Source organism: Salmo trutta, chromosome 21 (assembly GCF_901001165.1).
Source record: "Salmo trutta chromosome 21, fSalTru1.1, whole genome shotgun sequence".
Taxonomy (NCBI): Eukaryota; Metazoa; Chordata; class Actinopteri; order Salmoniformes; family Salmonidae; genus Salmo; species Salmo trutta.
Window position 1 is genome coordinate 20,708,591 of NC_042977.1, and position 24,268 is coordinate 20,732,858.

The 24,268-nt window shown below is 45.1% G+C and overlaps 1 protein-coding gene across 13 annotated transcripts in view; it reads left to right on the forward strand.

The window, feature by feature from the left end:
* LOC115156908 (disco-interacting protein 2 homolog C) overlaps positions 1-24,268 on the forward strand; it is a 245,037-nt gene that overhangs the window by 134,910 nt on the left and 85,859 nt on the right. For 10 of the 13 annotated variants that reach the window (XM_029704723.1, XM_029704710.1, XM_029704712.1 and 7 more), the window contains exons 2-4: positions 7,377-7,454; positions 20,811-20,921; positions 22,843-22,995. In XM_029704723.1, the coding sequence (XP_029560583.1) occupies positions 7,377-7,454; positions 20,811-20,921; positions 22,843-22,995 (342 nt within the window). Of the gene's footprint in view, positions 1-3,495; positions 3,865-7,376; positions 7,455-20,810; positions 20,922-22,842; positions 22,996-24,268 lie in introns of those variants that run through there. The other 3 variants (XM_029704715.1, XM_029704722.1, XM_029704717.1) reach the window with 2 other exon arrangements.

Below are 24,268 nucleotides of genomic sequence, written 5' to 3' on the forward strand. Positions count from 1 at the left end.
GGAAAGCAAAAAAGCTAATTGACAACCAATCGCATGGCTCAAAAGAGAATGAGTGTAATGTGACTGGTTACAAAGGCGGCAGAGGATGTCAGGATACGGTTACCTTTGTTCCTGTGAAATGCCTACATGGTTTGTGTAATGCAAATAAGGGGGTTGTTTTCCTGCATTACCTGCCTGAGCTCTAGATGAGTATTTCCATTGTCTCTGTGGTTTTGGCTGTGTGCTTCAGGAGGGAATAGAGAGACACAGCTCTGCTTTACAGGACACTGTGGTGCTCTGTAGACGTAGGTAGTTTGTCCTAATATCAACAGCTTTTACACCACAACACCTGTGTCCCATTTCTTGGGACTGGATATGCTGGGTGAGTACAATGTGTATTGTAGATATTGTCAGATATTAACAGGTGCCTGTAGAAGCACCGTTTACATCTTTTGATTCTATAACAGTGAGAGCTAACGCCTCCATTAGCATGGTACTTGTAGTACTCTGCATCTTTTGATGTGTTTATTCACACAATATTGCAGGCATTCTTGAACTGGCTTTTCTCCTGTTGATGGCTTAGCCTGGAATTTGTCCCTGTTTAGTTCATAGCTAGATAGCTGGAATTTGAAGCGCGTGTGTTTTGGGTATATTCAGTCTGAATGTGTGCACGGTGGACCATGGTCTTTGATGGGGCCCTGGCCACCTGCGCCGAGACCCTCCCTGTGAGGGGCTAACCAGACTATTTGCATTGACCCCCCCCCCCCCCTTATTTTATTCTTAGTTATTCCTATTTTTTGCTTTGACTCTCTTGCACAGGCTCAACGTACACCCACTAGACTCTAACCACACACTCACACATACTACACTGACACTCCAACACACACACACACACACATTCCTTCACACTCTTCACATACACTGCTGCCACTCTCTTATCTATGCATAGTCACTTTACCCCTACATAAAATGAATGAATGAATATTTATTTGTGTCAAATCTCCAGTTGGCAACCCATCCCTTATGGGATTAATTGATATATAAACAAACATTACAATAAGTCACTGTGATAATTCAGTGATAATTCTTCTTCCAGTGTTCTCTGCAGTGCTCTTTGCAGTGCGCGTCGAATAAAGAGTGAATACTACATAGTAAATAAGGTTTTCCAAACAATAATAATATATCCCTAGAGCAGTACATAACATGCATACAGTACCAGTCAAAAGTTTTAGAACACCTACTCATTCCAGGGTTTTTCTTTACTTTGACCAATTTCTACATTGTAGAATAATAATGACGTCAAAACTATGAAATAACACATGAAATCATGCAGTAACCAAAAGTGTTAAAACAACTTCCTGACGTCTTGATGTTTCTTCAATATATCCACATAATTTTCATCAGACCAGAGGACATTTCTCCAAAAAGTACGGTCTTTGCCCCCATGTGCAGTTGCAAACCGTAGTCTGGCTTTTTTATGGCGGTTTTGGAGCAGTGGCTTCTTCCTTGCTAAGCGGCCTTTCAGGTTATGTCGATATAGGACTCGTTTTACTGTGGATATAGATACTTTTGTACCTGTTTACTTCAGCATCTTCACAAGGTCCTTTGCTGTTGTTCTGGGATTGATTTGCACTTTTTGCACAAAAGTACGTTCATCTCTAGGAGACAGAACGCATCTCCTTCCTAAGTGGTATGACAGCTGCGTGGTCCCATGGTGTTTATACATGCGTACTATTGTTTGTACAGATGAACGTGGTACCTTCAAGCGTTTGGAAATTGCTCAATGACGCGGCTAATATATGGATTTTTCCCGCTTTCAATTTTTTTTTTTTTTTCAAAAAAACACATTCTGTGACATGCTCAGTTTTCTGGCGGCATGAAGATTTCATTAGACCAATGAAATTGCCGAACGGGTTACGGTCAAACAACTTTTTTGTTTACTGTTTAGATTAAATCGAGCGCTCTCAAACTTCCCATCATTCTGATTACGGTAGTCATTTTGTCACCGTCATCATGGCAAAGACACAGAGAAATGCATATGATGCAGCTTTCAAGTTTAAGGCGATTGATCTGGCTGTTGGAAAAGGAAATAGAGCTGCTGCACGGGAGCTTGGTCTTAATGAGTCGATGATAAGACGTTGGAAACAGCAGCGTGAGGAATTGACTCAGTGCAAAAAGACAACTAAAGCTTACTGCTAATTTTTTATTTTTTGTTACAAGCCGTGTTTCGTTAAAGCCTGTGTAAAGTTCATTTGTTTCAATGTACCGGTAGGCACCTGCGGCTTATAGACATGTGCGGCTTATTTATGTTAAAAATAAAAAATAAAATTCAGTGGGTGCGGCTTATATTCAGGTGCGTTTAATAGTCCGGAAATTACGGTACTTGTCATGCACAAAGTAGTTGTCCTAACCGACTTGCCAAAACTATAGGTTTGTTAACAAGAAATTTGTGGAGTGTTTGAAAAACGAATTTTAATGACTCCAACCTAAGTGTATGTTAACTTCCCACTTCAACTGTGTAAATATATACACCTACATGTACATACAGTATTATCTCAACTAACCTGTACCCCCGCTCATTAACTAGGTACCGGTACCCATTGTATTTAGCCTTGTTTTGTGTTAATATTTTTCCTTCAGTTCATTTAGCAAATTTTTCGTACTTTTTAAAACTGTGTTAGGGGCTCGTAAGTAAGCGTGTCACAGTAAGGTGCACCCTGTTGTATGCACCCTGTTGTGCACCCTGTTGTATTTGGTGCATGTGAAAAATACTATTTCATTTGAACTCCAGCTGCACCTCTCTTGTCTGAAGTCAGTCAGCTTGCCTTTGTAGATTTCTCCTCTGATTTACAGACAAACTTTAGATGCTCAAGGCTTTGAGTCTAAGTGCCTCCTGAGTTCCCATTCACTAAGTATAATGAGTTAGACAGATTTGGTATCCGCTGACCAGTAACATCTCAGCACTTTTTTCCTTTTTCATTGATAGCTGGACCTTGGGACATGAATCTTAAAGATCCACACTGGATCTGTGCCCCAAATGGCTCCTTATTCTCTGTATAGTGGACTACTTTTGACCGGGGCCCAAAGGGCTCCGGTCAAAAGTAGTGCACTGTATAGGGAATAGGGTGCCATTTGGGGGACACCGAGGGACCTGGTTTATTGTACAGTAAGCATCTGTACTGTCTGCCTGCAGTATGTAGTGTACAGTAGCCTGTCTGTAAAGTGGGCCCTGGCTGTGATGACCATATAAGCCTGGGTTGGCCGGGGAGCCACAGGGAAGGGAAGGGGCCGTTAGTGAGGCTCAGGCAGCAGGCATCGCCTAAAAAGGAAACGGTGCTGATTTGATTGTTTCCCCCATTTACATCCAGCAGAGATAAACATTGTGATGCAGAGGAAGGGAGAGGGAGGAACATTCTCGGGGGCGGGGGGGGCTGGGTGAAGGCGGGAGAGTGAATGAGTTTTACCCGTCATGTCAGTCCAGTCTTTACTTTCAGACGACCCTGGGCAGCTATGGTAGCGTTTCGTAAACATTCCTGGGAGAGGACTAGGATCGAGCATGCCATTCCTCCCATTTCTACTCCTCCTCCTCCTCCTGTCCCTCTACCCTTCCTCCACCACCACCTCCTCCTCCTTTCCCTTCCTATTCTATGGTCAAAGACTCTTATTGTTTTCTACACTGTTGTGTTGTGTGGTTCTCCTTTCTCTTTCATATGCTGGCACAAAGCCTCCTGCAGCAGCAGCACAGACAACTGAGTTCCTGGGAGCAATCTATGAAAAGGAAAACTGAGCTTTAAATGTCGAAAACCTGGGCAAAGAAAGCAGAGTGATAATGGGTGTGTCTGTCTAGCGGTATGGGTTACAACCTTTGTCAGCACTGAAAAGCAGGTAGGACTTCTTTGTCCAACTCACCATTTTCCTGTGCAGTAATCGTTTCATGTGTTGGTGCCAAAACTAGCACTGTGAGTATGGTGGCTACTGGGCTACACCCTGCAATTGACTGTGAGGATGCTAGCCTACAAGGACTGTAATGATTGCGCTCTTGTATGGCCTCTTTGGTGCACAGTGTTTTAGAAACCAAAGGGAAGGAGTCTCTGAAAGGAAATATAAGGACTGAGCATTGGATGGATGGAGTCTAGTACAGTATGTATCTTAAATTATTCATAGCACGAAGCAGCTTACTGAGTAGATATAGAAAGCATCAGGCATAAATCACTGTACTATACAGAATAGTGTAGACTGCATGCATATTTTAGTGTTAAGCTCTGTTGCACTTGAACTTGGTGCTAATTATTTCCACAAGTGTTCTTTCCAGAAGTAAGACGTGATTAAAACCATCTGCATAAAGGGTTTATACAGTAATTATCTAGGGTTGCCTCTGGTATTCATTCTTAATGTATTGACTCATCAGTGCTCAAAGCTCTTCAAATGTCTTTAACTGTAACGGAGCATTCCACAAGGCGTCCTATTCCCTTTGTGCCCTACTTCTGGCCAGAACCCTATATAGGGTGTAATTTGGGACACTATCTATATGTTAAGTCACCATCTATGTGGCATTGTCTTTCAGTCAACAAGGGACCTCTTTATTATGTGGTTCTCAGTGGCTTGTGATCAGTGGCTTGTGATCAGTGGCTTGTGATCAGTGGCTTGGGCTAGGTCTAAGTTAAGAGTGGCTGCTGTCAGCCCCGTCTGTGGAAACCTACCTCTTGTTTCTGTCTCGCAGATGGGTTCTCATAAACAGCTGTAGCAGCAGCACCGTGGGAGGGACGTCATGATGAGTCACCCTCAATGTTTTTAAAGAGCCTCGTCGTTCGTTGTCTCCTGCGGTCTCCTCTCCTGCTCTGAAGGACACGACTGAGGCTGTTTCCCAAATGGGGCACTATTCCCTATGGGCCCTGGTCAAATGTAGTGCACTACGAAGGGATTAGTGTGCCATTAGAGAGGCAGGTTGAGGATGAGCTCTCTCACTGGGTCTTAAACAGAACTTCGCCCCAAAGCTGGCTGGGTAAATGTGCTAAAGCCATCAAACAGGTTGCATACCATACAGATGCCAGCGTCATCTCTGCTCTCACTCTTTCTGTCTCTCTCTCTCGTCTCTCTCTTTCTGTGTCTGTTCTCCTGGGTTACTGCTTGATGCAGCACGGGCTCATCAGGAAATCTCTAATCCAGAGCTAGAGAAGTTGACTCTCAAATGAATTTCAGTTTGGCTTGGATCGTTTCCCCGACTATCAGTGCATCGTGCCAAGAAGATGCTTGGTGTGTGTAAAGCTTCACAGTGGGTTGTGCTGTAACCTATGTTATTCAGTCATGGTATCTTTGGCGTGCCACGCATTGGTGCAGACTTCACGTGTGTGTCCATCCGCTCTGTATGCCTGAGACAAGGTCAGGCCTCCTTCCAGACAGCCTTCTGTTCAACCAGACTGGGCTGGTATAGAGGCTATGGTAGTTTGGTTAAATATTCATATGTTTACCAGTCCCTGCTGCGCTGCTGCGTCCAGTCTCACTGGGGTGGGAGCACTCCTACTGGAGATGCTAATTAGTACCATGTGCCCTGCCTCCCCCTCTGCTTCCTCACACCGCTGACTCCCTCCCCCATCGGCCTTAACCCCCTCTGTCCTCTGTTTCGAAAAATAGAATATATGATGACTGTTAAAGGGATTCCAAAAGCCTGATCAACACTACATGGCAAAAAGTATGTGGACAACCCTTCAAATTAGTGGATTCGGCTATTTCAGCCACATTGTTCATTAGGAGCTTCATGAAATGGGTTTCCTTGGCCGAGCAGCCGCACACAAGCATAAGATCACCATGCACAATGCCAAGCGTCAGCTGGAGTGGTGTAAAGCTTGCCGCCATTGGACTTTTGAGCAGTGGAAACGTGTTCTCTAGAGTGATGAATCACGCCTCACCATCTGGCAGTCTGACAAATGAATCTGGGTTTGGTGGATGCCAGGAGAACGCTACCTGTCTGAATGCATAGTGCCAACTGTAAAGTTTGGTGGAGGAAGAATACTGGTCTGGGGCTGTTTTTCATGGTTCGGGCTAGGCCCCTTAGTTCCAGTGAAGGGAAATATTAATGCTACAGCATACGATGACATTCTAGACGATTCTGTGCTTCCAACTTTGTGGCAACAGTTTGGGGAAGGCCCTTTCTGTTTCAGCATGACAATGCCCCCGTGCACAAAGCAAGGTCCATACAGAAATGGTTTGTCAAGATCGGTTTGGAAGAACTTGACTGGCCTGCATAGAGCCCTGACTTCAACCCCATCGAACACTTTTTCGGATGAATTGTAACGCCGACTACGAACCAGGCCTAATTGCTCAACATCAGTGCCCGACCTCACTAATACTCTTGTGGCTGAATGGAAGCAAGTCCCCGCAGCAATGTTCCAACATCTAGTGGAAAGCCTTCCCAGAAGGGTGGAGGCTGTTATAGCAGCAAAGGGGAGGACCAACTGCCTATTAATTCGCATGATTTTGGAATGAGATGTTCGACAAGCACATACTTTTGTACATGTAGTGTATTATTGACAGTCCTGTTATTTTTATGTATTGCTGTTTTCTTGAACAGACCTGGGTATTACTGCACTTTAATGGACAGTACTGCTTTTACTATGAGTTTAAATTTGCCTTTATACACCTCTTAATGTAAGCCTTCCAGTTGAAACTGTATGCTCTGCATCTTCAATGCCTGAAGTGTTAGAATGTCCATGTTGTTCAGCCACATGCTGTCATGAATGTTGTGTCCATCAGTGTCATCAATGCTCTACTGTGGTTGGTTGAGCCTGTTGCTGCTCATTCCTTATCCACTCCGGTCATTGAGTTCAATCAAAGTGGATTTGCCTGCCAACACACACGCGCACACAGTCACTCACATCTGCTTCCCCTGCTCTGAGAGCTACAGACAGCTAATATGTCCGTGGTTAGAGAAGCCAGATCTTGTGACTAGCGTCCGAGCTCTCTCCCCCTTCCTCCTCCCTCTTTCCCCCAGCCTCTCCTTATTACCTGTGAGGGCACCAGGCCTTGGTGAGTAATACACACTGGCAGCTGGGACTCTGTCGTATTTATCACTGACACTTTACTACAGTCACTGCAATCATCTACTACCCAATCCACACTTCTCTCCTTCCTAGTTCCTCACTCCCTTGTTCTCTCTGTCGCTTCCTGTTTGTCCAACCTAGCGCCAAACACCGATCTTCAGCATAAAAAAGGACACAGCGTAGCAGCGACTAAGCAAACAGTTTAACCTGTTGTATACTGTCATCTGCTGATGCCATGGATAGTGTGGTCTGCTATCAGTGATACTGTAGCAGCATGTAGATCTCTGAATAGGCCTAAGCTTCTATTATTCTATATCCTTCCGTTTCACTAACGGTAGTTTTCCTCTCCTCCTTTGGCAGGTGACATCACACAGAAAGGCTATGAAAAGAAGAGGTCCAAATTAATTGGGGCCTTCCTCCCTCAGGCACCAGGTAAAGGTAAATACCCCTCCAATCAGAACAATAACGATGTCTGTCTCAACTAATCTGGAAATAGTGATATGAATTCTGGAGTAGAGTTCTGAAATAATATGGATTCTGGAGTAGAGGCCTTTGTTTTAGACTGTATACCTCAAACCCAAAGCTTGTTGTCTAACACAATACTCATCTCCGATTCTCTGCCCTCCCAAGTCACTAGGTTCAAGACTAGTGGGGGAAATGACTGGTTCATTCTTATTAGTGTGTGTGTGTGTGTGTGTGTGTGTGTGTGTGTGTGTGTGTGTGTGTGTGTGTGTGTATATATTCACACAATGGCATAACTTGCTTATGTAGACATAACTAATATAATCTCACAGACCCAATCTAGCTAATAATGTTCTCACTATTAGGTCTTGAAAGCTATAGAACGACAGAGGAACAGTAGATTTGACATTACCTCACTTTTCAATTTGTTTTATTAATCATTTTACATTTAATCTCATTAGCACAAAGTTAGGCAAAACGTTACTCTAGTGGATGTGTGGGTTGCAGTTCCGATTAGCTATAACCCTCTGTCATGTCTAATGTTCTACAACAGGGGTATTAAAGTTCTGATATCCAAGTGGCCATTTTGGAAAATAAACCCGGTCAGAAATGTTCATTGTTGACCCAGAAGACGCCAATGACAAAGCTCTTTTGTGCTCACAGAGGACTGTATAACAATGGCCTCCACTGCATTTGCTGTGTGAATGGTTGTTTCCCCATCTAATATTGTCAAGTGAGAGTGAGGACCTGTGTCCAAAATGGTACCTTATTCCCTATATAGTGCACTACAAACGTAGTAGGGTTCCAGTCTGTGCTACATTCCATCAGACGGCTTGTCACTGAAGGCCCCAGGACACATGTTTGACACCCCTGTTCTACTAAGACATTGACTAATTAAACATTTACTAAATGCCATTGGAGGCAATCTGAATTGCTTTTTTTTTTTCAAATTCCCTGACTAGTGTTATAAAAGCTGTACAGTATTCCTTTACTGAGGGGGGTGGTGTGTGTGTGAACATGGTAGTAGGCCTAGGAGGGTGGGAGCAGGGTTCTGCAGAGGTTTAAAAGTATCTAAATGAATAGGGTTAGGGTTGGGAGCCATCCGGTCCACATCACCCAGTGTGTCCTAAATGGCACCCACAGAATGGAGACGGGAAGCCTGCCAGGAAAAACACCCTCGCTCGGAAGTTAGTGTGAACACACAGGAAACATTTATTTAAAAAGGTTATTGTTCTTCATGCGACAGTATGGGCAAGGGCAGCTGCTACTGTTGGCAGACAGACACAGACCCACTAATAGGTATTTGTCCTAAATGGCACCCTATTCCCTACATAGTTCACTACTTTTGACCAGAGCCTTATGGGAATATGGTGCCATTTCAGTGACACACCTAATCATGGAGGGCGAGGCTGATCAATATGTCTCAAATACATATTTTAACATGGGATGCACTGAATCCAGGTAAATCTAGGCCACTTGGCATTATCCATAAGCAGGTATGGCAGCAGACAGCCTAGATGAGGTATGTGTGTGTAATTTAATATCATGCCATATGGTGTCTACAGTGCCAAGGAGCCTTCAGATATGAGAAAGCCCCTTGTTATTCTCTGATTACAACAGGGTTATAGTACCCCAAAACACCAGTCTCAACGTCAGTGAAGAGGCGACTCCGGGAGGCTGGCCTTCTAGGCAGAGTTGCAAAGAAAAAGCCATATCTCAGACTGGCCAATTGAAAAGATTAAGATGGGCAAAAGGACACTGGACAGAGGAACTCTGCCTAGAAGGCCAGCATCCCAGAGTCACCGCTTCACTTGACGTTGACTGGTGTTTTGCGGGTACTATTTAATGAAGCTGCCAGTTGAGGACTTGGAGGCATCTTTCTCAAACTAGACACTCGAATGTACTTGTCCTCTTGCTCAGTTGTGCACCGGGGCCTCCCACTTTCTATTCTGGTTAGAGCCAGTTTGCGCTGTTCTGTGAAGGGAGTAGTACACAGCGTTGTACGAGATCTTCAGTTTCTTGGCAATTTCTCGCATGGAATAGCCTTAATTTCTCAGAAGAATAGACTGATGCGTTTCAGAAGATAGGTCTTTGTTTCTGGCCATTTGAGCCTGTATTCAAACCCAAATGCTGATGCTCCAGATACTCAACTAGTTAAGGGCACAGGGAAAGAACCAGATGTAGACACGGGAGGCAGATGGTTCGAGTCTCTGATATTTATTATAATCTAAGGTGCAGGCAAGAGAATGTTATGGACAGGCAAAAGATCATAAACAAGGTCAAAGTCCAGGAGGGAGTGGCAGGCAGGCAGTATGATCAGGTGGGTTCAGGGTCAAGGCAGGCAAGGGTCAAAACCAGGATGACTAGGAAATGAGAAGAAAAAGCAGGAGCACAGAAAAACACGCTGGTTGACAAGACGAACTGGCAACAGACAAACGGAACAAATATCCAGGGACAAACGGGTGACACCTGGAGGTGGGTGGAGACAATCAAAGACAGGTGAAACAGATCAGGGTGTGACAGTACCCCCCCCCCGCACCTGGTGTCCTACCTGGGTGCATAGCTGGCTGACGGGGGTACCGGCAGTGATGAGGGCCGGGTCCAGGATGTCTTTAGCAGGAACCCAGCACCTCTCCTCTGGGCCATAACCCTCCCAGTCAACCAGGTACTGGAAACCCCTGCCCGGTGGTCGACCCCTCAGGAGGCGTCTCACCGTGTACGCTGGCTGACCGTCAACGACACAGGGGAGGGATGGGCCTAGAAACGGAAGACTAAACCCTTGTCTCAGTCCTTTATCTTGGAAACATGAAAATTAGGGTGAAAACGGAGGGTACCGGGTAACAGCAGTGGGACTAAGGACTCTAGAAATGGGGAAAGTTTGTGGCATTCCACCCGGAGGGGCAGGTCCCGTGTGGACAACCGTACCCTCTGCCTGACCCACTAGCGGGGAGCCAGAGTCCGGTGGCGGTCCGCTTGTCGACGATACTTGGAGGTGGTCTTGAGAAGAGCCGCCCAAGCTCTTTTCAAGGTACGCCGACAGCGGGGGACGAACACCTGGGCATGTTTACCTCAACTTCTTGCTCTGAGAAGAGCGGAGGCTGATTCCCCCTTCGAACGCTGCATGGGGTGAGTCCAGTACCCGAGCAGGGAACAGTGTTCCTAGCATATTCCACCCAGGCCAGTTTCTGGCTCCAGTTGGTGGGTTTACTAGCAACGAGACACCGACGTGTCGTCTCCATGTCTTGATTGGCTCGCTCCGACTGGCCGTTTCGATTGGGGATGAAACCCTGAGGACAGACTGGCCGACGACCCAATAAGGATGCAGAACACCTTCCAGAATCGGGACGGGAACAGAGGACCCCGATCCGAGACCATGACGACCCGGAGTCCATGGATTTGGAAGATGTGCTGCACCTTGAGCTGGTCGATCTCCTTGGCTGAAGGTAACTTGGGAAGAGGGATGAAATGGGCGGTTTTGGAAAACCTCTCCGCCACCGTCAGAATGGTGGCGTTACCATCTGACGGGGGAAGCCCATGGACAAAATCCAGGTAGAGGCCAGATGGAGCTTTCCGGAGTCTTGCTTTGAGCGCACACCATGCATGCGGCGACGAAGGCCGAGACATCAGGAGCCATGGTGGGCCACCAGAAGCATTGTCGGAGGAAAGACAGGGTACGACGAGCCCCAGGATAACCGGTAAGCCTGGAGGAGTGAGCCCATTCCAGGACTTGAGACCGGGCCGAATCAGGAATGAACATCCTGTTAGCCAGGGTCCGGCTGGGAACGTTGTGTCTTGCGGACCAGAGCCTCAATACCCCAAACAACCAAAGCCTCCAAACATGGGGCAGGGAGGATGGTCTCAGATTCAGCGGGAGTGGCAGTGGAACTGTACAGACGGGAGAGCGTCCGGCTTCAAGGTTTTGGACCCTGGGCTGTAGGAGATGGTGAAATTGAACCTTGTAAATAACAGAGCCCGACGAGCTTGCCTTGGGTTGAGGTGCTTGGCAGTGTGGAGGTATTCTAAATTCTTATGATCCGTCCATACCAGAAATGGATGTTCTGCCCTTTCCAGCCAGTGCCTCCACTCCTCCAGAGCCATCTTAACCGCTAGGAGTTCCCGGTTCCCAACGTCGTAGTTCTTCTCCGTAGGGTTGAGACGATGGGACATGAAGGCACAGGGATGGCCCCTACTCCCACGTCGGAAGCGTCAACCTCATCCACAAACTGACGAGTCGGGTTCGGATGGATGAGGACGGGGACAGTAGTGAATCGCTGCTTTAGATCCCCTAAAGCCTTGTCTGCTGCTGGAGACCATGTGAACGGTACCTTGGGAGAGGTGAGTGCAGAGAGGGGGCCGCCAGATTGCTGTACCCCCGAATGAAATGGCAGAAATTGGCAAACCACAGAAACCGTTGTAGCTGCACCCTGGATGTGGGCTTGGCTCAATTCCCCACCACTCTCACCTTTTCCGGATCTGTCTGAACATTCCCTTCAGCAATGATGTATCCCAGAAAGGAGATACTGGCGCGGTAGAACACAATCTTCTCAGCTTTCACAAGCTGATTTTCCAGGAGGCGCTGAAGGACCTGTCGACCGTGTTCCTGGGCAGAACGAGAGAACCAGGATGTCGTCGAGGTAGACAAAAAAAAACCGATTCAACATGTCCCGGAGCACATCGTTGACCATGGCCGTTGACCAAACAGCATGACCAGGTACTCAGTGTCCACTGGCAGTGTTGAAAGCCGTTTTCCACTCGTCTCCTTCGTATCCCCATAGGGTGGTAGGCATTCCGAAGGTCCAGTTTGGAAAAGATGGTAGCCCCCTGGAGAGGTTTGAGAGTAGTGGTAGAGGGTACCGATTTGCTTGTAATGTCATTGAGGCCCCGGTAATCAATGCATGGACGCAGGGTCTTGTCATTCTTCCCCACAAATAATCCTGTACCAGCAGGAGAGGCAGAAGGACGAACACTCCCAACAGCCAGAGAGTCCTCTGTACTCCTCCATGGCCTTGGGCTCAAGACCAGACAGGGTATATAGCCGGCTTCGAGGCAGTGTGGTGCCCGGGAGGAGGTCAATGGCACAATCGTAAGGACGATGTGGAGGAAGGGAGGTAGCACGAGCCTTGCTGAAAACCTCAAGGAGGTCATCGTACTCTGCTGGAACGGCAGAGATCAGAGGCCGTACTCAACCCTGGAGGCAGACGTTCCGGGGAAGGCTGCGCCGCCTTCAGGCAATGTGAATGGCAGAACGGGCTCTGTGGTCCAGTCAATATCGGAGTTGTGCTTCTTGGAGCCAAGAAAATAGGGGTGTGGGTAGACTCAGTGAGGAGTAGCTGTATTGACTCACTGTGGTTTCCAGATACCTGCATATTAATGGACTGTGCTGTGCGTGACTCTTCCAATGGAGTGGCCGTCCAGTGCCCTGGCATCCATAGGAACAGAGGAGAGTTGAGTAGGGATACTTAGTTCTGATACTAGGGTAGCATCCATGAAACGCATCTGCCCCAGAGTCAATGACATCCGGAGAGACTTAGACTGGTCTACCCACAGCAATAAAAATGAGTTTGGATAATGGGAATTAAAGGGTTCCCAGTCAGGCTCATCAGTGTAGTAGCCTGCGTGAACGTTCCCTAGGCGATAGTCTAGCTCTTCCCAGTTGCATAGGTTCCGATGTATCCGACTCACCCGTCGTCAATGATTCGAGGGAGCTCAGGTGGCCTCGGATCCTCTTGGGAAAAACACCATTCGGGGACTTCCGGATTCCGTCAGAGGTGAGCGAGCTGCAACGGATGCATGAGTGTGACCTAGGCCAGACCTCTCACTCCTGTATTCCCGTAGACGTCCATCAATCCTAATGGCGAGGGCAATGAGAGAATCAAGGTCCACAGGTAACTCCTAAGCAGCTAGCTCATCTTTTATCACCGCTGATAATCCGTGAAGGAAAGAATCGAATAAGGACTCTGGATTCCAGGCACTCTCAGTGGCCAACGTGCAAAAGACTACATCGTAGTCTGCCACACTATGGAAGTCTTGGCGTAATTCAAGTAGTTCAGGCTGACACTCTCCCGGATACCGGAGAATCGAAAACCTTCCTCACCTCTGCCATGAAGTCTTCCAGATCACAACAAATAGCGGATTGTTGCTCCCAAACTGCCATAGCCCAGGAGAGCGCCCTTCCCGACATTGGCGTATATTATTACGCTATCTTTGACCGGTCAGAAGATGGCTACAGCTCAAAAATGAGGGAGCACTGAGAAAGAAATAACCCTGGCAGGATCCCCAGAATATCGCTCCAGAGGTGGTAAGTGGAGCCGGGGTAGGCTGTACAAACCCACCACTGACAGTAGACAGGTTACTGGGTGGTTGGGAGGTCTCAGGTGGCAGGCTGCCTATGAGCTAACTCACTGATTCGCTCCATGATAGTCTTGAACCCTTGGTCGTGGCGTTCCGTCAGGGAACGAAGCCCTTCCAAAAGGTCCAGCAATAGCTCCTCATGCCTCCCAATGGTGGCTCCCTGCAGGGAGACAGCGCGGCGGAGCTGGTCCAAGTCTGCTGGGTCTGTCATGGCCAGTTTGTACTATAAGGGCACAGGGTGAGACCCAGATGCAGACATGGGAGGCAGATGGTTCGAGTCTCTGATATTTATTATAATCCAAGGGGCAGGCAAGAGAATGGTTGTGGATAGGCAAAAGGTCAGAGTCCAGGAGGTACAGAGTGGCAGGCAGGCTCGAGGTCAGACGGGTGGGTTCAGAGTCAAGGGTCAACCAGGAGGACTAGCAAAAGAGAGAAGGAAAAAGCAGGCGCACGGAAAAACATGCTGGTTGACAAGACAAGACGAACTGGCAACAGGGAACACCGGAATAAATACCCAGAGACTAATGAGGAAACCGGGTGACACCTGGAGGTGGGTGGAGACATTCACAAAGACAGGTGAAACAGATCAGGGTGTGACGCTAGTCTAAAGAAGGCCAGTTTTATTGCTTCTTTAATCAGGACAACAGTTTTCAGCTGTGCTAACATAATTGCAAAAGGGTTTTCTAATGATCAATTAACCTTTTAAAATTATAAACTTGGATTAGCTAACATAATGTGTCATTGGAACACAGGAGTGATGGTTGCTGATAATGGGCCTCTGTACGGCTATGTAGATATTCCATAAAAAATCTGCCGTTTCCATCTACAATAGTCATTTACAACATTAACAATGTCTACACGGTATTTTTGATCAATTTGTTATTTTAATGGACAAAAAAAGTGCTTTTCTTTTAAAATCAAAGACATTTCTAAGTGACACCAACCTTTTGAACGGTGGTGTAAATCGAACACACAGGGAATTTACTGAATGGTTGCCTCCCAAATGGCACAATATCCCTGGTCAAAAGTAGTGCGCTTAGTAGGGAATAAGGTGGCATGTGGTACGCAAGCTATGTCTGAAACAAGCCAAGCGTGTAAAAAAACTTGCTAGTCTAACCTCAACCTCCTGTAGCTCATCACATTATGGCCCTCTGAACACAAGACCTGCCCAGTTAAATGTTGTATTATAGTGCTGTTAAATCTCTCATCCAAAATGGAGCCATTCCATTCCCCACAAACTTACTGCTATTGGTGGATGTCAAACTGTTCTAATCTGCGTCCCAAATGGCCCTATATGCTCTAGTCAAAGGTACATGCTGTAGGGAAGGGTACCATTTGAGAGATGGGCAGATCTGTCCATTACACAATTCTGAGATGGTCTGAAAGCCTGCTCTGTAGCACAGTATAGCATTGCTCTGTGTGAGCCTACCTCCCAGCCTCTCCCAGCCCTATTCACCCTCTACGGGGCGGCTGCTGAAAACCAATCGTATTACAGAAATATAATGGGCCGTTAAAATGTCACGGCTGGGGCGAGACATTGCCGGACACGTAAAGTGCCTTAGATTATTATTATTATTATTATTATAAGGGTAATATATTCAAGCACCATCACAGGGCTTAATTTGACATTGGGTGTACGGTCGGTCTGAAATGGCTCCCAGATGAAGCACTCCTTCATCACCCTCTTACCAACTGTTACTCAGGAATCTAATAACCACTAGTACACTCTGCTGGCTACCACTGCATAACCATTAGAAAGGTCAGTTGAGTGTCAGGCGGATGCCTGGCTTGTGACTAGGGTTGCAAAATTCCAGTAGCTTTCCCAAAATTCCCAGGTGCTCTAGAAATCCTGGTTGGAAGATGCACAGAATCAGAAGGGAATAAACGGGTAACCCTTAATGCTCCAACCAGGATTTTCTGGAAAACCTGGACTTTTTGGGAAAGTTTAGCAATCCTAGTTGGTCCTCACATGGGGCCTGGCATTCTCATCACACTTGTCTCAAGTCAATAAAAGGCTGATAGAGCAGCCAGTTACACCAGTAGTGTGATGGTGGTTTCCTCTGAGTCTCTAGCCCAGTGAACCACAGTGAGTCTGAAGTCTGAGCACATGCATAAAACAGATACTGTACTGGACTCAAGCGAATCTAATATTGATTTTGGAAGTCGAGGTCCAGGACAAACATACTTACTGTAAGTGGTTGTAAAATAATACATTCATCAGGGGATTCCCCACAACTAGGTTTAAATTAGGCCTACAGTATCAGAGCGAGTTATTCCACGAAATGCGTGCCTTTTTGATATTTTAAGTATAAATTATGCACATATTCCATTTTAAAAGTCTAATAAATTAAGTGCATTTTAATATAGACCACATGGAAAATTCAATAAATCTGATAATTTAAAGACTTGCTAATGTGCCAAACTTCTGCCAACATTTTGACATGTGCATCCTCTTACTTCAAGGAATATTTGAACCCATTTAATTCAAACGTTTATCCAAGTTTTCACCATCATTGTAAAGCTGTAGTTGTTGTTTTGTTCCTTTAAACAGTCATTTCTGAAGATTTTTTTTGTGGTCAGTAATTAATTTTAAGGTCAAAGAACCCTGTCACACATTTTTAAGGTCAACCCTGATACGGGAAGTGAACTAGTGTTTTAATATGGTAAAACTATTTATTTGCACCCCAAAAAAATTCAAAAGAAACATTGAACATCTAATAATAGTGTAAAAGCAGGTAAGCTGGCTGTACTCTCTTTGGTCATTTTCTGGTGTTTTGTGGAAAACTGAGTGAGTCGAGCGTAACATGTTACCCATAGCCAGGCTAGAAATGTTTTAATCATTTAAATGTTTTGGTGAAGCTAGCAAGTTTCCCTCCCTGTTGGACACGACAAGCTTCCTTCCCCCTGTCACCCTGTCACAAGTGTATTTATGGCTGATTTAAGATGTTGTCAACCCTCTTTTATTTAGTCTTTATTTGGCACTTAATCACCCCTTACATTTGTGGGAATTGGCCTATACGGATAGGGCGAAATTTAAATGTTTCTTACAGAAGAAATATGAAAAGCATATGCATAACCATGGTAGCAATTAAAATGAAACAGTTTGGAGATTATGGGAACATTTGTGGAATAAAGGTGAGGACAAAACAGTTCACCTGACACAAGACTGAATCCAAATATTACACTGTTGATTTTGTGCATTTTTACTGTACTTTTCACCACATATGTTAACGAAATATGAAAATATTCTGGATATGTTCAGTAGCATCAGAATATTCTTGGAAAATGTCAAAGTAGAGTTTTCAACCATATACGCTATATATACAAAAGTATGTGGACACCCCTTGAAATTAGTGGATGCGGCTATTTCAGCCACATCCGTTGCTGACAGGTGTATAAAATCGAGCACACAGCCATGCAATCTCCATAACATTGGCAGTAGAATGACCTTACTGAAGAGCTCAGTGACTGTCAACGTGGCACCGTCATAGGATGCCGCCTTTCCAACAAGTCAGTTCGTCAAATTTCTGCCCTGCTAGAGCTGCCCCGGTCAACTGTAAGTGCTGTTATTGTGAAGTGGAAACGTATAGGAGCAATAACTGCCGCGAAGCTCACAGAACGGGACCGCCGAGTGTTGAAGCGCATTGCGCGTAAAAATTGTATGTCCTCAGTTGAGCCCTGACCTCAACGTCATCAAACGTCTTTGGGATAAATTGGAACGCCGACTGCGAGCTAGGCCTAATTGCCCAACATCAGTGCTCGACCTCACTTATGCTCTTGTGGCTGAATATAAGCACGTCCCCACATCAATGTTCCAACATCTAGTGGCAAGCCTTCCCAGAAGAAGGGAGGCGGTTATATCGGCAAAGGGGGGACCAACTCCATATCAATGCCCATGATATTGGAATGAAATGTTTGACATGCAGGTGTCCACATACTTTTGGTCATGTAGTGTATAAGGTGCTTTTTGCAGTTTTCCTAGCTGTGCTGTGAAGGATCTAGCGTATAAGCAACCCAAGGTATAACGCCATGTCATAGTAATGATAAATGTTGACACGGTATATATGACATGAGTTTTATGATATGAAATGTGAAGTGCACGTTTGGACCCACGGGTGTTTTGCTTGCTTGTATGACATCAAAGCAGTATTTATTATAATCCTCAATGTCTCATCCTTGTAATTTATAGCATTTCCCTCATTCAAACAATATAAAATTAGCAAAAGTTGCCCAATTAGCGGGAGAGAAGGGCATCTTGTCGTGCGTGGGGATCAAGTTCAGAATGGGTCAAAATCCATACAAAGCTGTGAAGCGGAAGCCCTGAGCTCTGACATGTATAGCATGTTACTGCACAGCCACTTGCGTTCCAATTTAGGTGCTTATCAGTGTCCAAATATGCCATTTCCAACCTGTATATGGGTACAAGTGTAAAGGGCTACTATGCACTTACTATTAGTGATGCACCGATATGACATTTTTGATATCTGAAATTTTCCTTGCCAAACAAAAACGATACCGACGTTATTTACAATTTTAGCAGCCTTTTAGCATTCTAGTACAGTTAGACCGCTGCGTCCATGTGTGTTGTTAACTAAGGCACTGCATCTCCGTGCAAGATGCGGCACTACAGTCCCTGGTTCGAATCCAGGCTGTATCACATCCGGCCGTGATTGGGAGTCCCATAGGGCGGCGCACAATTGGCCCAGCGTCGTCCGGGTTTGGCCGGTGTAGGCCGTCATTATAAATAAGAATGAACGTAGTTATTACACTATCACTCGTATTTCATGTCACAACGACTCATCGATACGTATGCTATGATGCTGGTAAAGTTGTCTCGCGCACCTACAGTGCTGGTCATAAAAAAGAAAAGCTAGCAAAAACATAGCAAAAAGACATCTGTTTCAGTAGCTATCGTTAGCTAGCTAACTATTTAGCTAGGTGGCATCATCTAAAATAACCCTAATTTATAAGACAGTTCTTATTTGATTAATGGTGGTCGGACCCATCTATGTGAAGCTAGCCACAATAGTGGACTTTGTGGTTAGCCTTTAAAATAAAAGTATGTAATTGACAGTGATGCAAATGAACACAAATAGAATTATGTCATAATTGAATAGATCTACTGGTCATTGTTTTCAGGCTGGTTGTATTGGTGCTAGCTATTGGTTTGTGGCCGGTGTTTGCAGACGTTTTTTTGTATAGCTTTGACAGTGCTACTGATAGAAGTGGTGCCTCTTGGCTTGAACGTGCAAATTCAGAACACACAACATTCAATAATAGAACTGTTATTTGACGTGTCAAATTAAAAGCTTATTTAACGCGTCACATAGTGTTATTTGACGTGTATCTTTTTTGATACGCAAAGACCCAAACGGCGTTCCATAGTATGTCGTGAAGCTAATAGTAGTGACACTTACTGTGTAACTCCATCTGAAAAATAGCGTACTTGGTTAGTGTGTTCCGGTGCTCGACCAGTCACGAAAGCAAACATCACCCATGACAGAGAACGGTTGATTGTCAAGGCCAATGAATTCCATTATCTTGGCATTAATGGATTTCACCTTTGAGTTGTCTGCTGAAATGTTCTTAGTCTTTCAAATGACTGCTCGATCCACACAGCAGACGTTGTGGGCTAGGTTAGGAATGCTGTGTAGCGCCACGTGCAAGGGAGATGTGTTACATTTCACCCTGGCTTTGACAAATTCTTCATGCTACAATTTTGGAGCTTAAAATACCTTCAGAAGTCTTTAACAATCTATGTATTTTGTTACTATTGAGGTCAGACTCCTCCATCGAGCCTCTTATTGAATGTAGCATATTTCCCTGTGAAAGGTGGACAGGAACAGATGAGACTGAGATAGATTTCCTTTAATGTGTGTGTGGATGAGTGTTCTCTGTGCTTGTCAGTCTGCAGTAGAAAGAGGGAATGGGATCATCGATTTATCATACGTCTCAGTGGTAAACCAAGGGTCATTTTAGCAGAGCAGAAAGTAATCCACTTTTTTAGGGCACTTGCCTAGAGTATTACAAACGACTGCATTGCTCAAGCTCCTGCCTCGAACTTTGGTGTTGAGGACTGAAGTGATTATTTCCACTGTTTCTTTGTTGTGTACATGCGATTTACCTTCTAGGGTTGGGCTGTAATGAAGACTACAGAGATTGAGTCTAAAGCCATCGTAGAGTCAGTCGTAGATCACTAGCTTTGTGTTCTCTAGCTAGCAGACTGTCTGCAACAGTAGAATACTAGCAAATACTTGTTTGAGGGTTATTGTAACTGTTGGGTGTTTCTGTGTGTGTCCACGGCATAGGATTTACCCTGAATCATCTCATCCGGAGAGTGACCTTGCTGAGGTTCAGGGGCTGATTGCCACTGTGCTGCAATTGACAATGAGAGGCTGGATGCATCCCAAATGGCGTCTGATCCCCTATATAGTGCACTACTTTTGACCAGAGCCCATAGTGCATTACTTTTGAGCAGAGCCTATGTAGGGAATAGGATTCCATTTGGGATGCAAAATGAGAGGCTGAGTGACCCAGTCACCTGATGGATTTAATAGGAAACAGAGTTAATTGAGGGGACCCTCTGTTTAAAAGGAGTGTAACAATACCTTGCCAGACAGACTGGAATAATACCAGTAATGTCCATGGATGTCTTAGTTGTGAAAAAGTTGTGCTCGCCAGAACAAATAATAGTTTAACAATGTAGATGCAGACTGTATAATGTATTCATTTCCCTCTATCTATTAATTTTATCCTTATACTATACAGTACACCACTATATGCTCATCATCTATAATAGGCTAGTATCTGCTGTGCGAAGACGAGAGAACCTTGTACACAGCAGTGTGTTTAGATCCAGGTGGTGGTTTTGGCAGAAAGGTGGTGGGAAAGGCCTCTGTACTCTAGTACCAGTTGTTGTGGTGATTGTGGTCTGGCTGTGCTGTAGGTAACTCGGTCCTTCTCCCCCCCCCCCCCCCCCAGGGATGGACCCCTCTGTGCCCCACGAGAGAAGAACCCCTGTCACCCCCGGGTCCTCCTCTCGCTACCACCGCCGACGCTCCTCTGGCTCCCGGGACGAACGCTACAGATCAGGTAGGACAACGACACCTTTCAACGTCACACAAAGGAACTTCAAACAACAATCAATAAGCATTTGTATCAACTCCCTCTTACTGCCAAGAGTTGCTGAATTTCGTTTTTTACTTCAGTTGGCATCTTGGTTGGAAAGCGAGGTAGTGGCCGTTTCTTTCCCTCAACCCAAACAGTAGCACAAACCTCAACATCCTGTTATAGTTTGTAGTTATTGCCAGTTACTATAGGATAGTGTTGGAGCAATAATGGAGCTCTACATTTTTACCACAAAATAAAATGTCTAGGTTTGTGGTAACAGAATTAACTCGGATTACCAAACGCTTTGTTTTTATCAAGTCAAATTTGGTTTGTCACATGCGCCGAATACAACAGTGAAATGCTTACTTACTAGCCCTTAACCAACAATGCAGACTTTTCGTTTACCTGTTAATTAATGCTGTTTAATGTTTAGCACTCTATTTTAGACCAATGAACCACTTGTGTTATTACCAGCTCAACAGCTTGCTTCATTAGTAGTCACCCCCCCCCCCCCCCCTCGCTCTCTTGCTCTTTTTCCCTCTCTCCTACAAATGACTCTGCTTCAACATACCAGCCACAGATTCTGGCACTGCGCTCCAGCCTCATTTTAGAAACGCATTGATTGTCTCAAATGTCACCCTAACCCCTATATAGTGTGCTACTTTTGACCAGAGCTCTGCTACACATTATGTAGAGAATAGGGTGCCATGTGAAACACACACAGAACCAGCTTCTGGACAGTCCTAACTGTAGTCCAGTTGGCAACCCTGACTAGAGTCTGTAGTAACAACAACTGCCAAGCACCGACAGGAAACCTGCATTTGATTTACTGGTGTGACACAATACCCATTGTAACATGCCAGTACTATAGTCTATATAAACTGGACCATGGGGTTGAATCATGGGTTTTGTTGTTTTACCAGTGCTTAGCCTTCCACACAGCTATTGATGCTCTTATGTTTTCATATCTGTAATTGCCCGTTATCTGGCTAAACACAATGATCTCACGTTAAGCCCAGTTGTCTGAGGACATTATTCAGACCCAGGCATAGAGGGAGCAGCCAGTGGACAGAGGTCCCTAAAATACAGCCCTATTAAAAACAGGATTCATGTTGAATTAAAGAATACCTGACAACCAACAAGGCTTTGCATGCATCCCAAATGGTACCATATTACCTATATAGTGCACTCATTCTGACTTTTGACCAGAGCTCTATGGGCTCAAAGTAGTGCACTATAAAGGGAATAGGGTGCCATTTGGGAAAGAAATGTACTCTGTTCTCCATGGCCATTACTAAACAGGTCCACTAAAGCATCATGATTTAAAGGGTTTTTCCTCACTAGAACCAAGCTCTTTGGTAAGATGAATTAACTTAGCGTGAGATGTCTTGTTTTTTGTGAGCAGCCAACAGAGGTGGAGTCCCCAGTGTATAAGAAGACTATCACTTTGAGAGGAGTAGCAGTGACCAATTTAGCTTCTTACTGTACATACACTGTGGCTCTTCTGAAGTCGTTTTTCATCAATGTTCGGAGTGATGGTTACAGCCCAATCTTCCATGCTTTTAAAAAAGTGGCTACAGGCATGGAATTGTTCTTAGATTATATGTTAGATTCTTTTGGGCCGGTTTCCCGGACACACAACCGTTTCCCCGTCTAGTGGGCATGTTTTAAAAGGCATGTTCAATAGAGATTGTCTATTGAAAGTGTTAATTAGTCCAAGACTAATCTGTGTCTGGGAAACTGGTTCATAGTGTTTAGTAAAATATAGCATACACCTTACACTATTTTCACAGAATTGAGTTACAAATTAGTTACATTTCACTTAAGTGTTCCCAGAATAAAGATGAAATCTGAGTTTGTGACAACAGGTCTTCCAACATGTCCGTCCTGCTGTGTGTTGCAGATGTCCACACAGAGGCTGTGCAGGCGGCTCTGGCCAAACAGAAGGAGCGTGGTAAGATGGCAGTACCCATGCCCTCCAAGCGCCGCTCCCTGGTCGTGCAGTCCTCCATGGATGCCTACACTCCCCCAGGTGAGGAACATATAGGACTCCAAGGTAATGTCATAGCTGCCTGGGACTACCTCTGTGTGTGTGTGTGTATGCTTGAATATGGGTGTAGGGTTGATTGGCGGGAACCCGGTTACTGGGATTTACCGCCAAAAACCACTCCCTTTTCCCAGGATAAATAACTGCGAGAAACCTGTAAATCATATGAACAGCATGGCGTGACATGGAACTGTTAAAATATATGTGATGTCTAAATCTGGCTTCTCTACGGCCTCTGCATGATGAATCAACACTCAGGGTGGGGACAGACAGCCCATCTCAGTATGGACCATGGTTCACAATGCATGTAGCCCTATCATCTCATGGTAACTTTTTGTCTTGTGACAGGTAGGCCTACATTTGCTGCAGCATAGCCTATGCTACAGTAATATAAAGACTGAATGTGCGTCTTTACACATCTCCATCTGGCTTTTGGGGGTCACCTTGTTTTAAAAAAAAAAGTAATTATTAATGAATGTTTTATTGCAGCTGCAGAGTTTTAAAAACAGCCTATCACTTGAATAGCGTTGCTTTAAATCAGTGCATGTGCGAGCGCTCTCTCTCTCTCTCTCTCTCCGTCAACTCCATTCAAATTGTATCCCAAATGGATAGTCCTGTTCTAGAATGATACTGTATATAGATGTCCTAGCCTACCTCTTTCAGGTAATGAATGCAATGCAGTATTAGACTTATTTAGCTAATTAATGATGGGTTGTGCATAATAAGCCTCTGACTCTTCTAGCCTCTGAACCTGTGCTACGCTGGCCTCTACTTAAATAACACTCCTTAGCTCTTGGATCCCATGCAGGAAAAGCTAGACTAGAATAGCTTGCTGGACATGATTTCTGTAGAATTTCTTATACCAATGGACTATTTGAAGAGGGACACAAGCTATTTTTACTGAATGTTAAGTACAGCAGCCAATAGAAGTCACGGGTAGTTTTGAAAGAAGAGTGAACACGCGGTGGCGGTAAGCTATTAATTCAGACCCATAACCATTCAGATGGGGGTAGACTATAACAGTTATTAATTCAGACCCATAACCATTCAGATGGGGGTAGACTATAACAGTTATTAATTCAGACCCATAACCATTCAGATGGTGGTAGACTATAGCAGTTATTAATTCAGACCCATAACCATTCAGATGGTGGTAGACTATAACAGTTATTAATTCAGACCATAACCATTCAGATGGTGGTAGACTATAGCAGTTATTAATTCAGACCATAACCATTCAGATGGTGGTAGACTATAACAGTTATTAATTCAGACCCATAAC